The sequence below is a fragment of the Podarcis bocagei genome, assembly GCF_964188305.1.
Source record: "Podarcis bocagei genome assembly, chromosome: 5".
NCBI lineage: Eukaryota > Metazoa > Chordata > Lepidosauria > Squamata > Lacertidae > Podarcis > Podarcis bocagei.
The window spans coordinates 46,065,567-46,089,393 of record NC_138129.1 but is presented as its reverse complement, the minus strand read 5'-3'; the positions used below and the strand labels follow the sequence as shown (position 1 = coordinate 46,089,393).

The 23,827-nt window shown below is 43.0% G+C and overlaps 1 protein-coding gene across 5 annotated transcripts in view; it reads left to right on the top strand.

The window, feature by feature from the left end:
* Positions 1-23,827, top strand: part of FOXP4 (forkhead box P4) — a 152,268-nt gene that overhangs the window by 96,197 nt on the left and 32,244 nt on the right. For 4 of the 5 annotated variants that reach the window (XM_081195835.1, XM_081195836.1, XM_081195834.1 and 1 more), the window contains 7 exons: positions 7,653-7,803; positions 9,998-10,202; positions 11,873-11,977; positions 14,846-14,933; positions 18,052-18,135; positions 20,588-20,789; positions 20,902-20,978. In XM_081195835.1, the coding sequence (XP_081051961.1) occupies positions 7,653-7,803; positions 9,998-10,202; positions 11,873-11,977; positions 14,846-14,933; positions 18,052-18,135; positions 20,588-20,789; positions 20,902-20,978 (912 nt within the window). The remainder of the gene's footprint in view (positions 1-7,652; positions 7,804-9,997; positions 10,203-11,872; positions 11,978-14,845; positions 14,934-18,051; positions 18,136-20,587; positions 20,790-20,901; positions 20,979-23,827) is intronic. The other variant, XM_081195837.1, reaches the window with a different exon arrangement.

The window sequence follows — 23,827 nt, the reverse complement described above, 5'->3', positions numbered from 1 at the left end:
GCCAGATAATTAAAATTCTAGATGCTACGAGTTATTTTAGCATTTTCCACAAAGGTTTGTGCGAGGACAAGTGGAGAATGATTCAGCTATATTGATGTTTCTAAATTCCAGGATTATTATTTTTTGCTATATTTGATAGTTTATTTCCCCCAATATTTACTGAAGTACCATGAATTTCAGCTTGTTTTGAATTATTGTGATTAACACCATCATCGTTGTTACTATTATAATCACTATCATCGTTATTTAGTTGCCTATTTCAAAAATAGTTTCTAGGTGATTTACAAACAAAATAAAAATATGGAGTTAAAAATGTAGCAACCATCAGTATGCTAACAAAACAATAACCTCAAGCATCACAGCAACAGCAAAATAGCAGCAGTATATGGGCCACAACAACCTTTCTCAATTGACCTTAACCTGTATCATCTGTGTCAGGGAAGCCTGATTGGAGAATATTCTGTAGCTGAGGGGCCACAGCCAAAAAGGGCCTCTCCCATGTCACCACTCTTCGACATTCTTTACATTAAAGATGGAAGTTTATCAAGGTCTTCAGTTAGTGTTGGATTGATAGAGGCACTAGCTCAGCAGTACTGTTCTGTATACTCCCCCAAGCAGATTTCGATTCTTCCTGCTGTGTCACTGGTGATGTGTGCTGCTTCTAATATATTTATTGTTAGTTTCTTCCATTCTCTGTTGCAGTAGCTTCCACCACAAAGCCATCTGGCATAACCAAAATTATCAGCAGCTCAGAATCACTATTATTAAGGACTGCATGGTCACCTTATGATTTAGCCACCTTATTCATATGGCCAGATATCAGGATTAACCTGTGACCTCCCTGTGAACCCAATAGGAGCTATGCATGCTCAGGTCAGACTCTAAAGGTTCTAGAGCGCTCTTATGAAAGCAGGGTGCTCTCCTGCTCCTCTCCCCTAAACGTTATACCAGTCTTTCTGTCACACCTCTCTGATTTCAGACTGTTTCCATGTGTTGGCTGTAATGTATAAACAGGCCCTTAGACTGGCCTCTGTAAATATATATATATATATATATATATATATATATATATAGTCGGATAGCCAGTGCTTAACCTAGTTTTGATATCTGGAGGGGTGACTTTTTTTGGTCATATGATGCTTGAGATAATCTCTGAAACAGTAAAATGCTATTGATCAAAGTATGGCTGATGTTACTTACTTTTTCTCTAACTTTAAATATGTGGGCAATAGTCTGTTTGTTTGCTTATTTATTGGTTGATTTAAATTTATACCCCTTCCTCAATGTTTAGAGTGGGGATTCAGAGCCAGGTTACAAATCATATTGAATTATATGTCATTCTCCTCCTCACCCCCAGCTGGGTTTCTTTTTCAAAATCTACCTATGCAGAAAGAAGAAATGCAGGAATAGCCTTTTAACCTTTCCCCCTTCTGTTGAAAATTCCCCCTTCCAGCTCCCTTTTCCTTTCAGAGTGGGAAGAAATAAATGTACCTCAAATCTTTTCCCTTGTAGGGGAAAAAAGGATATTGGGGGGAGGGAACAGTTTTCAACAGCCAAAAAAACCTGGAGAGGAAACAGTTTAAAAGGTGAAGGTCTGTGAAGGCAGATTGTTGCCACCATTGCTGCATTTTGTTTTTAGGGGAAGGGGCAAGAACTACACACAACTTGGTGTCATGTGCAACTTGGCCATAATGCCACTAGAAAACAAGCTTATTTATGAGCACTATCCAGTAGAAGTTAATAACTCCTCTTAAATTCTATTGATTTCAGTGGGAGAACTCAAACTCAGGCTTAAAGCTCTTCTGTTGAAAGAGTTTTGCCTAGAGCTAGATCATACCCATAAATTTTATGTATATTCTTACACATTTTTCTGCATTTCCCAGGTTCTAATATTTTATGTAGAATAATATGCATGCTTTCAAGCCTAGTTTTACATCTGTTTGGGCTAGGGGGGAAAAAACCACACACAAAGCTAAGACTCTCAAGGTGTAAATTCTGCACTTGCATGGAATACGTTGCCTATTCAGAGCCCATTGCCCAGTTGGCCTTTTCTTCCTAATTTATTGAATTTATTCTATATCTGTTCTATACCTGTCTATAGTTGTTTCTAATAATATTAACTCAGCACTTTTGAAATCAGCACCTTTATTCCCTCATGCCCAAATGTCTATAAGTGCAGTAATTGAGGAACTGAGAAATCACAGTTACTCCTCCAAACACATACCACAAGCCGACAGCAGAATAAGAAAAAACTCTGAATCTGAGACGAGCATCTGAATTTTGTGGCACCTGTTTTGTTTTGACTTGCAAAGTGCTGCTTCCTTTAGTTGAGCAACATTTTTATTTTGGCAGGTATGAGTTAATCCTGTCACAACCAATGTGGACAGCAGTATACAGTGTACTCAGGCCAGTAATGTTATGTTGTTGTTTCTAGTAGTGTATTTGGAATGCGAAACCAGCTGTCCCTGTTCTTACAAACCTAGTTCCTTTTATGCTTTCAGAAAACTTGAGAGGGAGAAAAGCTTTCAGACAGAGCCTCGTCTCTGGCAGTTGCCCCAGTGTACCAGATGATATTGCATGAGGGGGCAGCACATGAAGATTGGCCAGCGAGTAACCTAGGCGTCAGATTAATGAAGTGCTCCTGTCAGTCCGGAGTGTCACGCTGAAACTCCTCTTGATGTGCTCATAAATCAAAGTGACGGTGCCTGTTACCCCAGTAGCTGCACCCGCTCAGCTGCGTCTAATGTAAACAGAGTGCAGACAAAATGCATTAAGGAACTCAAACCCCGTCGCTAGGGAAAAGATCAGGGATCAAGGGTGTATAGGGTTGGAGCAGGAAGAGGGAGGGTTGGATTTGGGGATTGCACCCTAACAGGAAACCTTCCCTATGTGCCTCCGTCTCTGAGAGAAGGAAAGATTGGAAAGGCCCAGTGGGTGCTAGTGACTGGCAGAGTAAGGTTCAGTAATTACTTTCTTTGTGTTTAAGATTTTTATCTGTGGGCCGATAAGCTTCATACTTCATTGGTTCTATCAAAAGTACGCAGCGGATGACCTCCAAAAGTGAAAGTGTCCAGAGAAACCCACAGACTCTGGCAGCAGCACGTCAGGGGAGGCTGAGAGGGAGCTGGTAGGCAGAAGGAAACTTTATTTTTTTTTTAGTACCTGGTGATCAGGGAAAGATGTTTGAGGAATGTGGCTTATTAGAAGAAAGGCTGGAAGAAAGACTGAAGTGCATTTAATGGACTATGCCATTTTACAAATGCGGTGCCCATTGTTAGGCCTGGCAAACTAGCAAAGCTTTCATATCTTTTAAGCATAACTTGAACTCAATTTCCTGTGATAATATCTGAAAAACAATAATTCCATTACATGCATTACTGTGCCTCATATTCAGTATTTTATCTGAATATTAAAACTGATAACTCTTCTCCCAAAGGTTTGGGGTGAGTTAAAAAAGGGGGGGATAAAACAAAAAATAACCCACCAACAGGCTAGCATAACATTAAAAAAATCACTGACATTTCCCCACTCTTTCCTAATATAAGCCTCAAAGTCCAGCCCTAAACAGTAAGTCCTCGCAAAGCTACCATAAAGCAATCAGGTTTGGATTTTGTTAAATCTATAATTGGAGTAAGGTTTGTAATTGGTTTGAGTAGGGAGCCACCAAGAATGCTTCTCTTCATACCATCTTTGCTGTCTGAACCTAATGAGTGTCGGTGTTGTTGTTGTTTAGTCGTGTCCGACTCTTCGTGACCCCATGGACCAGAGCACGCCAGGCACGTCTGTCTTCAAAAACCTAATGAGTAAATGGTGTCAAAAAGAGGGCACCTTTGGTGGATGACTGAGATTATATTTGGAAATGTGTCAAAAGGCCATTTTAAGGTGTGCTTGCTGTATTCCCCAAAACTAAATACAGTGGAACCTTTGTTCTCAAACGGCTTAGTTGATGAACAGATTGGCTCCTGAACGCCAAAAACCCAGAAGTAAGTGTTCCGGTTTTCGAACATTTTTCGGAAGCCAAACATCCAATGCGACTTCTGCTTGAGTGCAGGAAGCTTCAGCAGCCAATCGGAAGCTGTGCCTTGGTTTTTGAACATTTTGGGAGTTGAACCGACTTCCAGAATGGATTAAGTTCAAGAACCAAGGTACCATCATATCTAATATGGCTATCATATTGGTCCTTTCTTTCCATACTAGTAATGAAAACAGTACTACTGAATATGGTGATACCACATTACCGACTCACTCATTGTAGACAAAGGGCACAATCCAACAGGAAATTTTGTATGTACTAGCCTCAATGAAATAAATGGAAGCTGCAGAAGAGCACAGCCGTATTCTTGCTCAGCTTCCTTTCATTTCAAAAGAGCTTATGCAGGAGAACTTCCCAGAGGATTACGTCTGCAGGTGCCTTCTGGAAAGCAAGTGTATTTTCATAGTTTCCTGCACTGACATTTTTGATGGTGTGGAAAGCAGCTTTAGAACTTATTTGTGAGTAAGGACCCTAGGGAGGAGGATAAATTTTTGTTAGCTTGAATTGGAGGCTTGCAACCAGGGGATGTGATGTCCAAGTTTCTGTTAGAAGCTTAAATGAAACTAGCTAAAGGATTCAAACAACCATTTTAACCCAGCTCTTCTTCCAGTGGCAGGAACTCCACATATGATGACATGTTCCATCCCTAAATTGTTTTAGGAATTCCAAAAAGCTATGCTCTAATACAGGGGTCAGCAAACTAAGGCCCGGGGGCCAGACCCGGCCCAATCACCTTCTCAATCCAGAATCAGTGTGTTTTTACATGAGTAGAATGTGTCCTTTTATTTAAAATGCATCTCTGGGTTATTTGTGGGGCATAGGAATCTGTTCATTTCCCCCCTCAAAATATAGTCCGCCCCCCAAAAAGGGCTGAGGGACAGTGGACCCAGCCCCCCTGCTGAAAGTTTGCTGACCCTTGCTCTAATGCATTCGTTACTCTGTTGCATGAAAAACATGTCCTGACAATCCATTTTCTAAGGACAGGTGCTTACACTCCTGGATTCTGTTGCAGCCTCTAGTGCTCATTCCTATGGCCCTAAACTTCATTGTACCTTCTATTTATCCCCACTTGTCCCACAGCCATGAGTCACTCCATTCTCAGTGCCTATGAGATTCCATTTCAGTGTAGGCCTGTAGAAAAGCCATGCAGCTGAAGCCATTTCACCTGCTGGTTACTCACTGCTCCCTTGTCCTCATCTGTTATCCTCCAGACTCCCGGAACCTACTATAAGGATGCTTGGGCTCAATGACAAGTCCATGAGGAAAGATACAGAGGACTGTTGAGTTATGAAGTGAAAGCAACATGCCCTGGGGATCCTAATGACTTAATCCGTTCCCAATTTCCTTCTGTTTTACAGCCTGGAAGTTGAGTGAATGGGGCAGTGTTCAACTGCTCTGATGTAACAGGCAGAAACCTGTGCTCACAGAAAGGCCTGCCAGGGAGTGGGGAAGCAAGGGAGGGGGAAAAGCAAACTCTAGTCTGTGTGATACTGCTACAGATTTTTTACATGGGAGCGTTTTAGGATCTCGTCCCACACCCTTAGGCCACTCAGAGTGCATCTCACACACATATTTTTTTTTAACATGAATGACTCACCCTTCCTTGCTTGTCTGCCTGCAGTACAGTCTGTAGGGGATGCCTCTTCCCAGTTTTGATGCCCCTTGGCTGAGACAGACTGCCTGGTGATTCATCAGTTAGGAATTTTATCCAAATTGAAAATGAATGGACTTGCCTTGATGTACTCTTCAATGATGTATTCTATTCTGCTCTTCAGATAGCTACCAGATAAATGCTTCAAAGATTAGATGGAGGACAAAATGGATATTTTAGGCTCTGAATCTTTCCCATATTTTGCCAGTTCCTGCTTCTCTGAGGCCGCCTTGGTTTATGCTACAGTGGATCTCTCTCTACCTCTTAAATTTATCCATTTAAATATTTATAAGCAACACTTGCGTAAGAATAGAAGAAGGCAGTGTACAACATACAAGCATAATGTGATCTTACCTGCCAGCTGAAGTACACATATTTTAGTAGAGGTAGTATGAAGAATCATAGCATTGTAAAACTGAAGAGTTGGAGGGAACCACAAGGGTCATCTAGTCCAACCCTCTACAGTGCAGGAATCTTTTTGCCCAGCGTGAGACTCAAACCCATGACTCTGAGATTAAGTGTATTATTCTCTACCAACTGAGCTGTCCAGCATAGGGTTATGGTGAGAAAGGGGCCACACATTATTCTCTCATACATATTGTCATTTGTTACAGTTCTGTTTATAAAATAAATGAATGGCTGTAGTTGTGCTCCTTTTTCTGCCCATAGAGGGGCCACCTCATTTTACCTGTGTGTTTTTAGATTGTGATTTTATGTTGTGATCCGCCTTGAGACCTGCGGGTATAGGGCAATATACAAATTTAATTAACAACAACTACTACTTCCAAACAAATCTTTAATAAATGTTTTAGGAAAATCATTACATAAATTATTTTAATAATAATATTCAAACTGTTTGCATTTGAATTTAATCCTTTCGTTTTGCCTCTTGGGCTTTCCTTTTAAATCACCTCGATTAAAAATATTTGAGAAGAATCTTGTTCTTGGCTTTGCCACAAACTCCCCATGAAATCATGGGCAGGCCATTATTCTTCTCACTGAAATTAATGGGCCTCGTCTTGTTGGAGTCAGTGTACATGGATGTCAATGGGTTGTGGTTAAGGCCCACAGTCAGCTAGAGTTCTTGAATTTTAAGATAATTTAGTGCTGTTAATTTCTGACACTGAGATTGATTCTCCATCTTAACATTAATTTTTTTTTTACATTGGATTAACCCATTTCCTGCCTGTAATAGGAAGATAATTATGAGCATTTGTGACACGTTTTGCAAAACTTTTTCTAAATTATGGCCCATATTTGTGTCGCATTCCATTTTCTCTAAAAAGCCATGCATGAACAACAAGATTTCTATGTGTCATTCTGTATGAGAGGTGGGAAAAAAGTTTATATTAGAGTATATTTCCCTCTGCCAATTTAATTAATATATCTTTTAAAAAATAACACCTTTATTCCTTGAGACCAGCAGGAGCCCCAGATCCTGGGCATTAAAGTTTCAGGGGTAGATATCGCCCAGATGGTTGTGTGTTTCTCCATAAAGTCAAACCATTGTCTTTAAGAGTTTCCCAGGTTATGATGCTCTAGCCTGCAAGCCTTTTGTGTTGCTCATAGGAGTTCAATCCATTGATGCTGATGTATGCTTCGGGTAGGCAGATACAACTGAGAAACAGATTCTGCTTCTTTATGCACAATTCAAACGCACAGACTTTGTGGAAATGCTCATCTGGCAGAGAGACTCAGCATTTTCACTGCTCTGCCAAGCAGGCTCGCTCTCTTCTCTTCCGCCACCCACCCCCTTCGTTCTGCTGCTATGATAGATCAAAGGCTTTCTGTCTTGGTTATATGCTGTGTGGCCACTGAGGACAAGAGATCAGGACTGTGAGCTGTGCTGGCTGAAAGCAAGGCTGATGCTGGGATTGGGCTGCTTATGCAAGACCCCAGAGAATCCCGGAAGGCCTGTGCTACAGGGTTGAAAATAATGTGTTTTGATTTTTTCCTTTTGTCTTCCAGCAGCCATTAGGGAATAAGCAGCTGGCATTCCAACAACAGCTACTGCAGATGCAGCAGCTGCAGCAGCAGCACCTGTTAAACCTCCAGCGACAAGGGCTGGTCAGTTTACAGCCAGGACAAGGCACCGTTCCTCTGCAGACCCTTCCACAAGGTAATTCACATAAGCTTCCTTGCTTTTTTAGTGCCAGAGGAGGTAACCCATGCACCCAGAGCAGCAATTAGCACAGCCTGTTGGTTTTCTGTTAATTTTAAGAGCTGACTGTTTGAATGCACGTGGGGCCTAACATTTGGCATGCTTTGGGTTTTGTTATGGAACAGACATCAATAACGCATAATTGGACCAAAATGTAATGTGCTTGAGCTGTGTTGCTGTTAACGGGAGAAAGCTGGGGCCTAATATTTCATTTTTGCCTTTCGTGCATAACACAGGGATTGCCTGCCGGTGGAAGCTTCACTGTGATGTTGCTACTTTCTGTCTGCAAGAGGGGGATGCATAAGCAAAGTAGCTTCACTTTATGCAGACACCTTATGCCCCTCTCTTCCAGAGAGGCAGTCCTTGAAGAAAGCAGCGGAGTCTAGACTGATATACTCAGCCTAGTTCATGCTAAATGGGGTCTTTGAACATAGTGAATTGGTAGGAACAGGCAGTGGCAAGCTATGTGGTGGTGGGCAAGCTGAAAGCAATGCTCAGGTTTTGCCAGTAAGTGCCCCCACCCCCGCTTACCTTGGTCATGGCAGCAGGAGTTAGCTGAGTACTGCTTTCATCCCCATCCCTCCTGCACTCCCCACCCCCCACCCCAATCAAGCCTATTTAGTTTCATATTCAAATGTCTAAGGGTCTCTTTATTTGTTTGGAACGGAAAGCAGAAGAAGTTTGGACGCACACTCACTTGAAATTTCAGTCTGGCATCCTGGATTTGTTTGACTTTGCTGGTCAGAACTGAGTCTATGCCCATCCTTTGGGGAAGGGTATTGACTCACTAGTAAGACACATGCTTTTGCATGAAGAAGGTTCCAGGTTCAGTCTCTGGTATTTCCAGGTAGAGCTGGGAGGGGTCTTGTCTGAAATCGTGAAGAGCTACTGCTGGTTAGTAAACAAGCAAGCATGCAGGTACACAGATTGAAAATCACAACTGCTTCACTCTTCACCCGGTTCTGCTACTGCCATTCTACCCTGAGCTAAGCCATGGTTTGGCTTAGTTTTAAGTACAAACTCAAGACTGTGGTTTGTCTCACTCCAAACAAACTACGAACATTAAGCTAAGAAAAGCCCTTGATACAGTTTGTTTGGAATGAGACAAATTGTGGGCCTGGGTTCACACTTAACACTTAGCCAAACTATGGCATAGCTCTGGGTAGTGGTGCAATAGCAGGACTGGGAGAGGAGGAAAATGGCTGTGATTTTTGCTCTCTCTACCCATACACTTGCTTGTTCACACTTAGCCTTGATTTGGTGTTATGTGTGAACCAGGCTGATAAAAGGCAATTTTCTATGTTCCTGTGAGTAACTGAATGCAAATATGTAATCGGGCAGCTACTTTTAAAGAGTTACATCCCGAAAAGCATTGTAGCTGCTACTGTGCCTAAACGTCAGTATTTTTACCTATCTAAAAGACAGTGTGATCATCTAGCTAGCCAAATCAAGATAAGAATGAATGCATTCCATGGCATGAAAGCCATATATTGCCAGAACCACTTGAGGTATATACCAGACATGCCAAAACAAAACCACCCTCTGGCTTAGTTTTTCTTCTCCGTATAAGTGGTATAAATATCCAGCCTCTGCATCAGGGATGGGTAAAAGCAGTCAGTTGTTGGTAGTGCATTGGAGGACTGCTATCCAATTTCTAGTGGGCCACATACTGCTGAGATGGTGGACTAGTGTGCCTGACTGTCTCGAGCAAAAGTAATTTTTATATTATTAAGCAAGGGTTTGTTCTTGGGATCTCTAATACAGATTAGTTATGTCTTTAATTGTTAAGAAACCCTTCAATAAAATTGTAATTTTAAATAATCAATTTAAAACTTGTAATGGCCGTGGAGATTCTAGACCATGTAAGACTGAAGTAATTCCATGCCTGCTCTAAAAGTCACTAAGTTCTGTTTGATTTCCAGATGCCACAATTAATAGTGTTACATAAATAGTCATTGAGGAGAGCTCTCAGTAGCCGGGAGACTCAATTAGCTCTTTTGTCAACAAACTAAACACAGAAGCCACACCTTTCATGGATTTTTTTTGGCTCATCTTAGCATGGGTTCTGCAGATTTGTGATTCTTAAATCTTTCTTTAAAAAATCTTTTCCTCTTTCTGCTGCTCCTTCCTGCTCTCTCCAACATGTGTGAAGCTGTGTGTCCCTCAGACCTTCAGCAGCTATGGAAAGAGGTTGCTGCTACACAGCCTGTAGAAGACAGTATCAAGCAAGAGGGACTTGACCTCAGCACCAACACCTCCAATTCTACCTCGTTTTCGGCCGCCAAGGTCTCTCCTCCAATTTCCCACCACCCTCTTCCCAATGGACAGAACGCCATGCTCACACAAAGGAGGGACAGGTAGAAACTCTATGTGGTCCTTTAAAATATGGAATGGATAATTTGTAAAGGATATAGAATTTATCTCAAAGGACGGGGTAAAATTCTACACATGATTGGGAGAGACTAGTATTTTCTATCGCGTTCAGACCTTGAACTTCTACTTTTTGCACTACTATTTGGCACAGTGTTGGCTTACCAGATATGGAGTCCAATTTGTGATTGTACCTGCCTTCAGTGACAAATGGAACTTATTAAGTCACAATAGGAGAGATTGGCCATGTGGAAATTGGCCACTTCAATTCAGACCCAATGAATTACAATTTAGGCTCAATGAACGAATTATATGTGAGTCTTGCTAGCCATTGGAGAATGGCTACATGACTATCTTCCCAAACATTTGTGTATAATGGCCCCATTGCTGTTGTGGAGACTATGCTGACTCAGTTGTTTTTTTTTTAATGGCATTGGTGCAGTCACAGCCTTTAGTTTTTCAGTTTACCCCAAGGGCCAAATAAGAGTTCATAATAGCCATTCATGCCAGGGAAATGGCTTAGATGCTGTACTGTTTGGGAGTATCCAGTAAAGAGCTTTCCACTCTGATGCTTTGACACCCTAGCAGACAGCTAAGGATCTAACAAGATCCTGCATATAGGCGGAGACTCTTACCCTTGGGACAGTCCCATGCTAATCAGATGAAGGCAGCTGTGCTAAGTACACAGTCCATAGGTCTGCCAGCCTTGTGGGCTATCAAGAATAAGCAAGAAACATAGCATGGATGCACTGCAGAGATAAGGAAGTTCTGCATCAAGCAGAACCAGACAAGCAATCTATATTAAAATCTAATAAAGCAAACCCATCAAACAAACAATCTCATTAAACTCCACTAAAAGTCAGAGGAAACAGGATTATTTACTAGCAGAGTAGGTATCAGAAGAAACGTTACAGGGAGAGAGTTCCACAAATGAGGCGCCAACACCAAGACAGCTCTGGTAACTACCCAAGTTGACTTGGAAGATGAAGGAACCTATAACCTGACATCCTATGAAGCTTTTACTAATTTGGCAGGTTCACAGGGGAGCAGGCAGCCCTTTCATATATATTGTGGTTCCAGACCTTTTAAAGCCTTATAGCTCAGAACCAGCACTTGAATTATGTTTGGAAATAAAATTGGAGACCATGAAGCTCTTTTGGTACTGGTGATACATGTTCCTCTGCATCTGTGTTTGAAACCAAATGCAGTTTCTGTGCATTCTTCCTAGGTAGTCCCACACATAGCACTTTATAGTAATCTAACCTTGATGAAACCAGGGTATGGATAACTGTAGGCAGTGCACATTTTTTTCAAGAAGAGTTGCATCTAGCATACCAAGAAGATAGTTAAAAAGTATTTTGTGCCACACCTGACAATCTAAAATATGAACTGAGGATGAATTCTGCTGGTCTGCATCTGCAACTATGGTTCTGGCAGCCCAGGCTAGATTCGTAGTTGACTGGGTGGAGACAACATCTGCTCAATGAAGGGAGTATACATTCTGTAAAGACTAGATGGGCTGAATGAGCATGTCCCATCCCTTTAAAATGCCCTATGTGGTTGTTCCTTCAGCCAACAAAGCAAATGAACTATACAGAGCTAGAGCTGCTATTCCATAGTAATGCTTTTTTGTTTTCCTTTACCCCCTCCTTTGCAGCTCTTCTCATGAGGAGACTCCTGGCTCTCACCCTCTGTATGGACATGGAGAGTGCAAGTGGCCTGGTTGTGAAACCCTCTGTGAGGACTTGGGACAGTTTGTCAAGTAGGTGACTTATGTGCAAGGTATATTAATGCTGCCGTGTTCTTTGTCCCAACCTGTACTTAATAATTCTTCCTGTGTTTTCTCACACCATAGACCAGGCTTCCTCAACCTTGGCCCTCCAGATGTTTTGAGACAACAATTCCCATCATCCCTGACCACTGGTCCTGCTAGCTAGGGATCATAGGAGTTGTAGGCTAAAAACATCTGGAGGGCCGAGGCTGAGGAAGCCTGCCATAGACCTCAAAAAGGAAAAGTCCTGCTGCAAGCACTTTAACTGTTTATGATGTGCAGTGAAGCCCAAAAATCAGTCTGTTGCTTTTTGGCCCTGGGGATGGTTTCCTCAGATTCTAGAGATATTTTCCCTCCAAATCAGTTATTAGTGAGCTTTGATACTTCAGAAAATATAATTTATGTCTGTAGAACAGGTACCTGGTAGCTTTTGATAGACTAGAAGCACCACCATGCCAGCCCCTTAGAGCCATTCTAGCATCACTACTTTTAGAAAAATTGAGTACAGTACTTCTGCACCAGTTTTTCCTTCTGTGAAATGGAGCTAGACCCCTCTAGGCTTCTTCTCCGAAACAGAGCTATATCACTGTCATAGACCTACTGTAAGAACCGGGAAGTTTTTAAAGGCTGCCAGGCACTGTGGGGTGAATAGGAAGAGTGGGAGAGACTCTGCTAGAGAGAAAGAGGCTGACTGGGACCTACCGTAATGACAAGGCTTTTGGAGGAGAGAGGAGACAGACCACTAAAGTTTATAGCTCGCCCATGTTAGGAAGAAGAAAAGGGGGGCGGGTGGGGAGAACTAGAGAGAAACAGATGGCAGCGCGGCAGCCTGCTGACACCGCTTGTGGGCTCTGTCACTGACTGATTAACTCCGCTGTCTAAGAGCCCTCTGCTAGCGTCAGGGTCAAACAAATTGTTTTCACGCTTCGTCAGAGGTTTACTTAATTAGTTCATTTGCAATTAGATCTCTTTGTAGCCAAGATTTTTAGCAAAGACATCAGATGAAACTGACGGGTTTTCTTTTCTTGCTTGTTCGGGTTCCCCCCTCCCCCCAATGCCTTTCTTGCTACACATGCTTCCCACCCCGTCCACATACGCACATGCCGCTCCTCATTCTCGGCCCCCCTCCACCTCCCACCCCACTGCCTCTGAACAGAATGTTGTGAAGGTTGAAAATGACGTTTGGGAGGACTGGAGACGGTCAGAAGCACAGCCTGTATGCCTGATCTGTGTGTGTATGTGTTCTGTGAAATGAACATTTTAGAAAAACTTGCCACCCCACCCCCACCCTGGCCTTCAGCTACCGAAGGATCACTGTTAACGAGCCAACAGGTGCCAACTGCAACAGACTTAAGGCAGATGGGCAGGGAACTCGCATACTCCTTCAAAGCCTAACTTAGCCTTTTTCATGTGGCCAGGAGGAGGCCAAAAGGGAGAATTGTTTCCACCTGTGCTACCATATGTAACTGACTGGTCCGAAAGGAGCCTCCTAACATTAGACAGCCATATCCTGCTTCCCCTAACTGGGAAGTCTTGACACAGCTTAAAATAGTAAGGAAACATTGCATGGAATGTTGTTCAATAGCGAAACTCAGGCTCTAAGAGTAAAATGAATTTAATTCCCTGCACTACCTTTAGTTCGTTGGCTGACATTAAGAAAGCTTACATTCATTCGCCTGTTAACGGTACAAGCTTTGAAATGGAATATAAAGTCCAGGCCTGTTTCGGTTTTGTTAAATTTTGTATGGCAAAAGGCTATGCTACTTCAGTTAGGGACCGGAACTTGGCAGCAGATGGAGGGTGGCTTGTTGAGGCAAAGTTGTGAACCTACAGTGAAGAGGCTCTTGGAATTCATAAAGGAAAATGCATTTTCTGTCCTTATAATCCATCTCTCCTGAATGAAGAAAAATCTCTGGAAAATTGGTAGACTTACGAGTGTTGAGCTCTTTTTCCAACTGATTTGTAAGCGTGTCACTTTGCCTTTCTGTGGTTCAGGATCTCCACCTGACTCTTTGGTTGACTTGTCTCTTCAGACTCTAGGGCAGCCTTCCCTAACTAGATGTCCTCTATGTCTTCTAGATCTTTTGGACCGTGACTTATCTCTGACCATTATCCATGCTGGTTGGGGTGGATGGGACTAGTAGTCCAAAACATCTGTAGGGAATCAAGTTGGAGATGACTGTTGTAGGTCGTGTAACTTGCTGTGTATCTATGTACAGGGTGAGTCTTTTAAAAGAGGCCCCGTGGAACATGTGTACTCTGTATCCACGGGGCCTCTTTTAAAGGACTCACCCTGTATATGTAACACCAGTGTGGTACAGCAGACAAGGTGGTAGACTTAAATCAGAAAACCTTTGGCTCAAATCCCCACTCAGCAGTGATGCTGACTAGGGGGGAATACAGCCTTGCACTCTTCCAGTTGTTCCATCTTTGAAAACATTTCAGCTTGCCAGTTGGAACGATTCCCCATCTCCTACCCCCATGTGCTGTTCTGGGGGATCTCCTCCTGCCCTGAGCCATTTTCAGGGGGGAGAGGAGGAAGTCCTTGAACTGATGGGCCTGGTTAGGTACATTTCACCCTAGGTCATGGTCTATGGGCAAGTCACTTTCTCAGGTTAGCCTCCCTCACAGCATTATTGTGATGATAAAATTGAATAACCTGTTGATGAACAGGATAAAAATGAGATAGATAAGATAGTAGACATGTTGCATAGCACAGCCAGTGTATTAAAGAATCTTAATAAAGGGGTAAACATTGTCTAGGGAGTTCTGGTTGTCCAGAGCTATGTTAATTTCTTCTTCTTCTCCTCCTCCTCCTCCTCCTCCTCCTCCTCTTAAAAATATGTTTTCTGTTTTTAGACACCTCAATACAGAACATGCACTTGATGACCGGAGCACAGCTCAGTGTCGAGTTCAAATGCAAGTGGTACAGCAGCTGGAAATACAGGTGAGTGTAAATGTATGCAGTGAACCTTATTCAGTCCCATCTGTATTCAAGCCAAAATCCTTGAACACAGCAAAGTCAGTAAGTTGTTTAATTTGGGATCTTGTGTGCCTAAGGGATGGATTTTGGAGTTTCTCTTTTACATTGGTTTAAGGCTTCCTTCATCTTTTTGGCTCTAAGGATCCAGGTCCTTTATCAGGATCGGCCTCATGGGCCAAATTTGACAGGTAAGCAGGGTTGCCCATCTGTTAAGCACATGATGTCATTATGACCATCGCATGATTGACATACAGGCTGTCAGATCTACCTGGCAAAATCCCTTGTGGGGCTCCCAAGTGTCCCCTGCTGCTATGAAAAGCCCAGGAAAGAATGCAGGCTCTGCTCCACTCCCAAGCTTCAAGTTGCCTTAGACATTGCAACCTTAGGATCAGAGGCAGGTCATGAAATAGCATAGTATTCATTACTCCTGTCTTCTGTTATGCTGATAGGCATCTATTTCAACCCATCAGAGTGGTGGAGAGGGCCTCAGACATATGAGTCAATCATAAACGGCTCCAGCAGTTCCTACTGAAATTTGCAAGAATTGTAAAAATTGGATGCCCAAGGGTGTAAACAGCCTTTCTTCCATAACCTAGGACTTTATTCTGTGATTACAGAGCTGAAGAACTTGCAGGAATGTCACCAAAGGAGTTCTTGACTTTATGAGACCAGGACTGGACTTAGAGGAGCTATGTGGCTGCTTCTAAAAGCAGAAGCCGTGCATCACCTGCTGCTGCTGGGGAACATCCAGTAATACAAAATCTGATGTGATGTCACTGTGCTTTGAGTTTCCTCAACCCCCCCCCCCAATTACAACTGATGAAGAGGAGGAGCTGGGAAACTTGAGGCATGGTGGCATCACACCACGTGCTTTATATTAATGGATGCTACCAGGGGTGAGAGGAAGTGATGCACTGCTTCTGATCTGAGTGGAAGCCAAATTCCTGCTGTAACATTTAGTTTGGAGCTGAGAGAAATTGTAAACACAAGGAGGAGGCAACATTGGTAAATCAGAAGAGTATGGATTTTGCATATAGGCGATACCTATAAATGTTTGCATAGGGTGCAGGAACAGGTAAAGCAGCATGTAATCTGTGATAAATGATTATTGCATAGGATGGAATATAAATTGGGAATGGCATTTGGTTTCCCATTCCTTACTTCCAGCTCGTTTTCGGAAACAGCCAGCACTGATGCTTGCTTGATGGACTCTGAAGGGAATGGGCAGGGGGTTCTTTTTATCCATGTTGCTAGATTGTATATATGCGAAGCAGTGCAGGGATGAAAGGAGCAGCATTCTCTGGAACATGAATCTCCACAGCAGCAGGATTAGTGGCAGAGGAAAGAGTGCCAGGGAGCGAGGCAGCTATAACACAAAGCGCAAGTAGTCTCTGTTGGAAGCTAAACTAAGTCAGTAGTTGCAGATGGGGTGCCTCGAAGAGAATGCGGCAGACATGCAAAAAGAGGAGAGAAAAGGAAGGAGTGCAACACTCAAAGAGCAGAGTTAAGATTGTTACACAGCCTGAGTCAAACCGTGTGATTCTACCCTGTTCCCAAGCTCTCTCTAAAGCAAAAGGTTGAAAGCAATTACTAGCGCTTAAAGAAGGGAATGTGGGGGAGAGAATCCTTGAAGAGAGCAGAAAGCTCCATGCGTGAAAAGAAGAAGCTGCCACCAGAGTTCCCAATTATAAAGTTTTCACTACAGAGCTCCTGCTGTGTCGGCAGCAAGAGTGGCTACATCACGAGAGTGGATCTGTCAGCTCTAATGAGAGCCACGACAGTGCCAGAGCGTCCTTGCGTCAGAGTCTCTCAAACTTCCAGCAAACTCCACTCTGGCTGCTTCCTTTAACTCCTGCCTCACTGGCCCCCTCTCTCTTTTTTTAGTTTTGGGGATGGTTTCAAGACCTGGTGGGAGAGGAGAGAAATGCCCTCTCTGGGTGTGTCCTAGATTCTGCATAGGGGCCCATCAGGTCAGGAGGAACTGAGGCAAAGTTTGAGGGGAGCACTCAGAAAGGGAAGGTGACACAAAGGGAGATGGTGTCAGATCCCATTGCTTCTGCAGCACTCAAACTCTCTCCCTGTGCCACAGCGAATATTTCACCCTTCTCCGCACACTGAGAAATAAACACACACCCCAGGAGCATGCAATTAAAGCAATGTTGCACATCTGGAGAGATGGATGGGCAGGTGAGTGGGTGGGTTGAAAAAGGCATGGTGGGAGTGATAGATGGATGAGAGGAAGTAGTGTAGAGAGGGAAGAGATTAGAAACATGAGCAAGTGATGAGGTGAGGGAAAACCGTAGAAGCAAAGGATGTTGAGAGGAGGTGACTAATATGATAGAGTGCCAAAAGGAAAGATGGTAGAAGTGATCTAGCAGCTTCACATGGGGCAGGAGGATCCTGATGCCTGGGATAGGGAGAGAGGCCAGTCCATTTAATACCATGGTGGATGAAAAGGACGAGAACTGAATGAAAATGCAGTGAATGAAATGGAGGGGGGGGTTCATAATGTGAGGTTCCATTTTTCAGCAGCTTTTTCTGCCTCTGCTCACCCACATCTGATTCCTTTACATCAAGGTCACTGGCACTCCTATGTTACTGCACAGTGGATGCACCAGAGTATCAAAAAACCACCACACATCCTGATCTTGATATCCAATAGGAAAAGGCAGCTCTTTAGAAGCTTGGAAATGTGATACTCCAACCAGATTCATGGCTCTCAGGAGTATTCAGTGTTACTAGGGAATTAGGGAAGCTGGCAGCTTTTCTCTTCCAGGAGTGCTCTATGAAGGCAGCACAGCACAGCAAGAGCTAAAGGGAACAGCCCAGTGCTGTCACATTACTGCATGTAGGAAGTATTAGTCAAAAGAAGAGAATGGCATGTTCACACCGATGTTGAATGGAGCAAGCAAAACGAGGTGTCTGTGATCCCTGCTGATGTAGAGGGAACCATTCAAGGGCATGATTATTGATGGAACACTTAACTGGACCACCTTTCTAAATATGTTGGCCAAGTGAATTGACCAGTAATGGGAAAAAGCTTCCTCAAAACAAATGACTTCTTGTTTGGTTTTCTTTGCAGCTAGCTAAGGAGAGTGAGCGTCTCCAGGCGATGATGGCCCACCTCCATATGAGACCTTCAGAGCCAAAGCCGTTCAGTCAGCCTGTAAGCAATACTCAGCTTGTTCCTCACCTTTACGCTCTAACTTTCTTTTCTAATAGGGATTGCCACCTCAAGCCTCAGGCCCATATTGTCCTGCCAGAGTCACTCAGGGCTGAAGCAACCCTGGCTGTGACAACATTTCTAGGCTCACAGTAACAGGAACTATTTCCTACAAGTTCCTTTGAGCCACTAGGCTCCTAGTAGATGGCATGATGGTGTGAGGAAGCCAAGGTACACCTACGCTCCATTGAAACTCCTAAACTGATGATTACCAGTTTTCCACCCTTGCGGAATCCTCCCTTTTACTACAACCCAAACATTGTTTACTTGAGCTTCACTTTCCACAGTCATAGCCATAGAGGGTCATGTAATATCATAATGCCTGCCAGATACTGCCCATGAACCACCAGGTAGCTATCCCTTCTTTATAATAACAATACCCTTCCTCTATCTGTTTCTCCAAGTCCTCTTTTACACTTTGCACTTGCATTTCTCCATGGCATTTCACAGAGGCATAACTCAAACTGTATAGGCTGAGTAATCTCCTTGAGAGAGGAACCTGTCCTCTTGGAATCTGTGACTTGTCATGCATGTTATTATTTTATCATTTATTACATTTACATACCACCCTTCATCTGAAGATCTCAGCGCGGTTCACAACATGCATGCATACTGATGGTGCTATAGAAATACAAACAACCATAGGTACCTGTGCTGGCCCTTTCTGCAGGCAGGTAGAATCACTCGTTCTCACAACATCAAGCCAGACTGAGACAACCTCCCAGAGGCAACAGCTCACAGAGCATGCCCAGATAGCCCAAGCTGCTATTGTACGCAAGGAGTGAAGCAAGGGGATTGGGATAAGACAGGCTGTGCCCAGGCCATCCTTGCTTTCACATTGCACAGTTTAGAAAGCCAGCTGTGTAGAAAGACCACACTACTTGTGTCAGTCCTGCAAACTGTGTAGACATAGGCTGAAAAGTGCTGCTTGGAAGTGCTGAAACACCACACCAAATTCTGAAATCAGAGCTGATACAAACATACCCTAGTGTCCTCTAGCCTGCAGGGTGTGTTACTGGCTCATTCCTGACCTATAGCCTCCTGTGCTGTCTTATTGGCCTTTCTAAGGTGTTTGAGACACATCTATCTCAGGAAAAGCAGCTGGTGACATCTATGCTCTCTTGAGGTTCTAGTTCACATCTGTGCATGTGAGACCCTCTTGGAAGAACTTGCATCAATGACAAAAATATGTGTTTCCCCTCTGTGGTTTCTGAAAGTCCCTCCTGTTCATGAGAAGGGAGGTGGCCATGGTTACAGTTTTGAGGAAGGAAGAGAGAGAAAGTACATGCATATCACTGAATTACATTCCGAACCCCAAGAGCTCACTAACATCTGTAGTGCTTCAATATATGGTTGTATAAGATGACCTGATTTTTTTTTACTCATGAAATGATTGCAATCCTCTTTCTTGGCAAGGGATGAAATTTTGCATGGATGCTGTTGATCTTCAAAAGATAATGCTTATCTGTCAGTGTTATGACTATAGATAATGGTACTATAGATAATGGTACTGATGAACTACTGGGAATTGTGCTGTATCCTGGGACAGCATTGCTCCAATTTGCTAATGAGACACTTGTGGCAATGCCACAATGTTTTTACAATGAAATCCACAACTACCTGATCATCTTCATGAAATGAGCAGATAATTAATTTTCCCCCCAAGTTAAGCTGCAGTTTAGACAATCTCATTGGAAGTGGTGTAGCATAGTAGCTAAGAGTGCACACTTTCATCCAGGAAGCCCTTAGCTCAAATCTTGCCTAAGCCATGAGCTCACTAACGGTCCCCACCTGTGCATGCTTGCTTGCTTCTAAATAAACATTCATAGACTTGGACCATGTTTGGATTTATGCAAGCCACTATCTTGTAATTTCAGCCCCCGTCTGCAATACAGGTGGTAGAGTGTGCTAGCTGTAACTGAAAACCATTCCTCCTAAAGTTTGGCTTCCCATTTGCTTTGGAAAAATGGCTACGGACAAGAATTATGGATTAGTTTTAAAAAAACACTGAGGAAGGAAGAAATACTTTATATTGTACTAGATGGTCATCTGGTTCTTTCACGTTTCTAACAACTGGCTTTGATGTAGCTAGTAAAGAGTTTTAGGTTTCATTCACGTTTGTAGAGTATGATCTGATTTCTCATCCACATCTAGCCCTTCCATTGTAGTTGATGAGTCTCAAGTTCTTATCTGAGATGCCTGTTTCAATCTTTGCTGCTGAATTGATTAGTAGACCCTCAGTGGTGTGCCTCTGCCTTCCACCCAACCTCTATATCTTCATTGATAGAAGTTGAACAGCCATGTGCTATGTCCATATAGAAAACTGTTGCTTACCCAGACACCTCTCTGTCTCCTGGGTTGATTCTAATAATAGTTTGTCATCCTCTTTGAGCAGCTGAACCTGGTTTCCAGCGCCACCCTCTCCAAGAGCACTTCTGATACCTTCCCTGATGGATTACCTCATCCCCCCACCTCTGCTACTGCACCCATTACTCCATTGCGGCAGGGCCCTTCTGTCATCAGCTCATCCACTTTACACAATGTAGGGCCTATTCGCAGGAGGAACTCAGACAAGTTCTGCACGCCAATCTCCTCAGGTGAGAGCAGCTGGGGAAACTGCAGCTGCAACTTTATGTTTGGGTTGAATTGTGTGTTTCTTAGACTGAATTGTGTGCTACTTTTCTTCATAACTTTCTTTCTTCCCCCTAGAACTTGCGCAGAATCATGAGTTTTACAAAAATGCAGATGTCCGCCCCCCCTTCACATACGCCTCGCTTATCCGGCAGGTGAGAAATTCCTTATTTTGGAGAAATGTACAAGTGTGCCAGAAAGACCTGGAACAGGCAGCAGTTGTTCACACTCACCTTGAATGTTGCTTGTGACAAGTGGCTCAGGTTGCTAATGGTACATTCTAGACATCGCCTTCTTATGCTGCCTTTGGAAATGGAATTTGAGTCAGTGGCTGGGGTGTAAATCTGGTAATTGAGAAACCTGGATTCATTGTGGTCTTGAGCTATCGTGTTTTTTTCACCCAACCATGCCTTTCACAGTTAACACTAGACATTCTAGCACTGCAGGTAAATGGATAGGCACATAATTCTCTCTGTAGTTTGTTTTGTGTAGAAGTCAAAGGCCTAGAGACTAAGACTTTAGGCTATATCTACAGCCATCACTGCTGTATCTTGTGACCTCAGTGCCTCTTTGTCCTTTACATGATCATTATTTCCTCAAGAGTTCAAAGCAGCTTAGTTCTATTACAGTGTCTCTGACTTGGTGCTTTTCTGGTCCCCTGGGTGAAAGATACATTAGCTACAAATGGAGTGTGAGAATGGGGAGTTTTCAGCAACAGAAATGGCAGTGATGGCTTCAACTTGAAACAATAAGATTTTGCCACCCCACTGTTTTCAGGGATTTTATAAACTTGCCCAACAAGGTATTTTTGAAGTCATTACTACAGAATCACCTTGTGGTTAATAACTCAAATCTCCATTTTAAATGAGATGGTTGGGTGTTTTTTTTACCAATACTATTTCCTGAATATTAGCCTTTGTGAGGAGAAAAATAGAATCTGCATGTACCAGTGCTATTTCATGGGTTGTTGGCTGCCACACTTGATATTTGAATTATTTGCACCCTGCCTCATGCATGTAGGAGCAATGTTCACGGTGGGCTTTACAGTGTTTCTGGCTTCCAGGGTATAACATAACTACTAATGTTTCCTGTTGTGTCAGAGTATTAGCAGTAGAGTTTGTCAGGATCAGCCTTAGTGGTCCATAACAACTGAAATCTCTTTTCAGCCTTAGCTTTCAGGCACAGCAGGTGGGACTTTACTGTGTCAGTTTCTTGGATGAACTGCAACCTTCTGTTTCCAGAGCTGCCAACAGCATATCTTTGACAAAGAATACATTCCCTGGGGAGGATGGCTTCTATTGCTCCCTAGTGGTGCTGTATTGTGTGGGCATTCCCCGCCTTCCAGTTAATTGAAGTGGGCTCTGTAAGTTAGCGTGCAGGCTATGATATTGTTCTGTGGATCTCACCTACACCCTTATTCTCCTTTGGCAAAAAATATGCCTTCATTGTCCATGTAAAAATATACTTTAGAAGAGATGCTAAGATCTGCTTGCTGGCACTGGTCTTTTAAAGCCCTGGCTCCTGGAATTCATTCCTTTTGATTCAGCTCTTTGAGGTTAACCTCCCTGGAGTAGCTGAGATCTAGGAAACTCTTCCAAGAGCAAGCAGTAGTTGGTGTTTTCAGACACAATGTCACCTCCATTAGCCAGGCCAAAGTGTGGGAATGAGTGCCTTTATGCTTATCTCACCTCCCTCCCTCCTAACAGCATCACGCACGCTTCTGCATGCAGTGTTTTGTTTAAGAATGCTGGATCAGACCAAATGGCTGGGATCAGACAGGTGCTTCTGGAATACTCACCAAATGGGACATGATAGAGCATTATCTGCTGTTTTTTGCTTTCACCATCTAGTAATCAGAAGTTCACTACCTCTACATTTGAGTTTTGCTTTTAGCTACCATGGTTAATATTCAACACACATAGTATTTGGCATGCTCATGTTTTATTAGTGGTGTGTATATGTGATTATTCTTTTTGTAATAAATAATTTTATAGGCTTTGTACATACCTATTCCTTAACTTCCAAGTTTTTGGCTGTACCATGGCCAATACCCATTGGCATCCCACCCGTGAATTTGTCTGATCTTTGGAAAGTTCTTTTTAAGAGTTTTTTTAAGCCCTTAAACTGGTTAAGGTGTTGCCTTGTAATCTACCACTTATGAACTTCATTGGATCATGCCAAGATCTAGTCTATGTACCTCCATTATGCTCTCTTTTTTATTCACTAATGGTAACCAGGTATGGCACACCCTCCCCTCATGTGGATGCAAATGGTGCCTGAATTATTCTCTGAGTGAAGTTAGCAAACAGCAGGCCCAACCAGTTATCTGCTTTCAGTTCAGATAAGAATGAAGAGGGGCTGGAGTGGACCAGTTTCAGGCAGAAATTGTTGATCTTGCTCTACAAAACTGGGATCAGGATTCCAATGTTCAAGTCTAGTTCAGTAAGGAATGTTTTGAGTGCATTCTAGCTAATTTGCCCAGATTTGATCTGGTGCAATTCCTGGTTTGCAGCAATGGTTACTGTGCTTCACTCACTAAATTAATTCAACTTTTATGCATTTTGAAAGCGATACTTTAGCACTGATTTTACTTTCCATCCATTATAACCTGGAGCACTTCTTTCCAATTAACTGTAAGATGGGTAGAGTAGTCGAAATCAATGGTTTGTCTGGGCTAGTACTTACTAGAGCTTCTAATCAGTCAGGTGTACTATATGTGAAATAGGGTGTCACTGCATTTGCATAAGGGTATGTCCTGCTAAATGAAAATATCTCAAGACTATTTTAGCATATTCTTTAGGCAGTAATACTGATCTGCAAAGATATGTCATATCTAAAAATGACCAAGCTTTATGCAGCTGGTCATTCACCTAAGTAGAAAAAGAAACAATTTTCAGAGAATCTTGCATATCAGGTCCCAGAATCTGTTTCAGAAGTTTCTTTAAGGCCTTAGAGCCTGTTATTACCCATGACTATGCTTGTCTGCACCTGTAGACTTGACCGA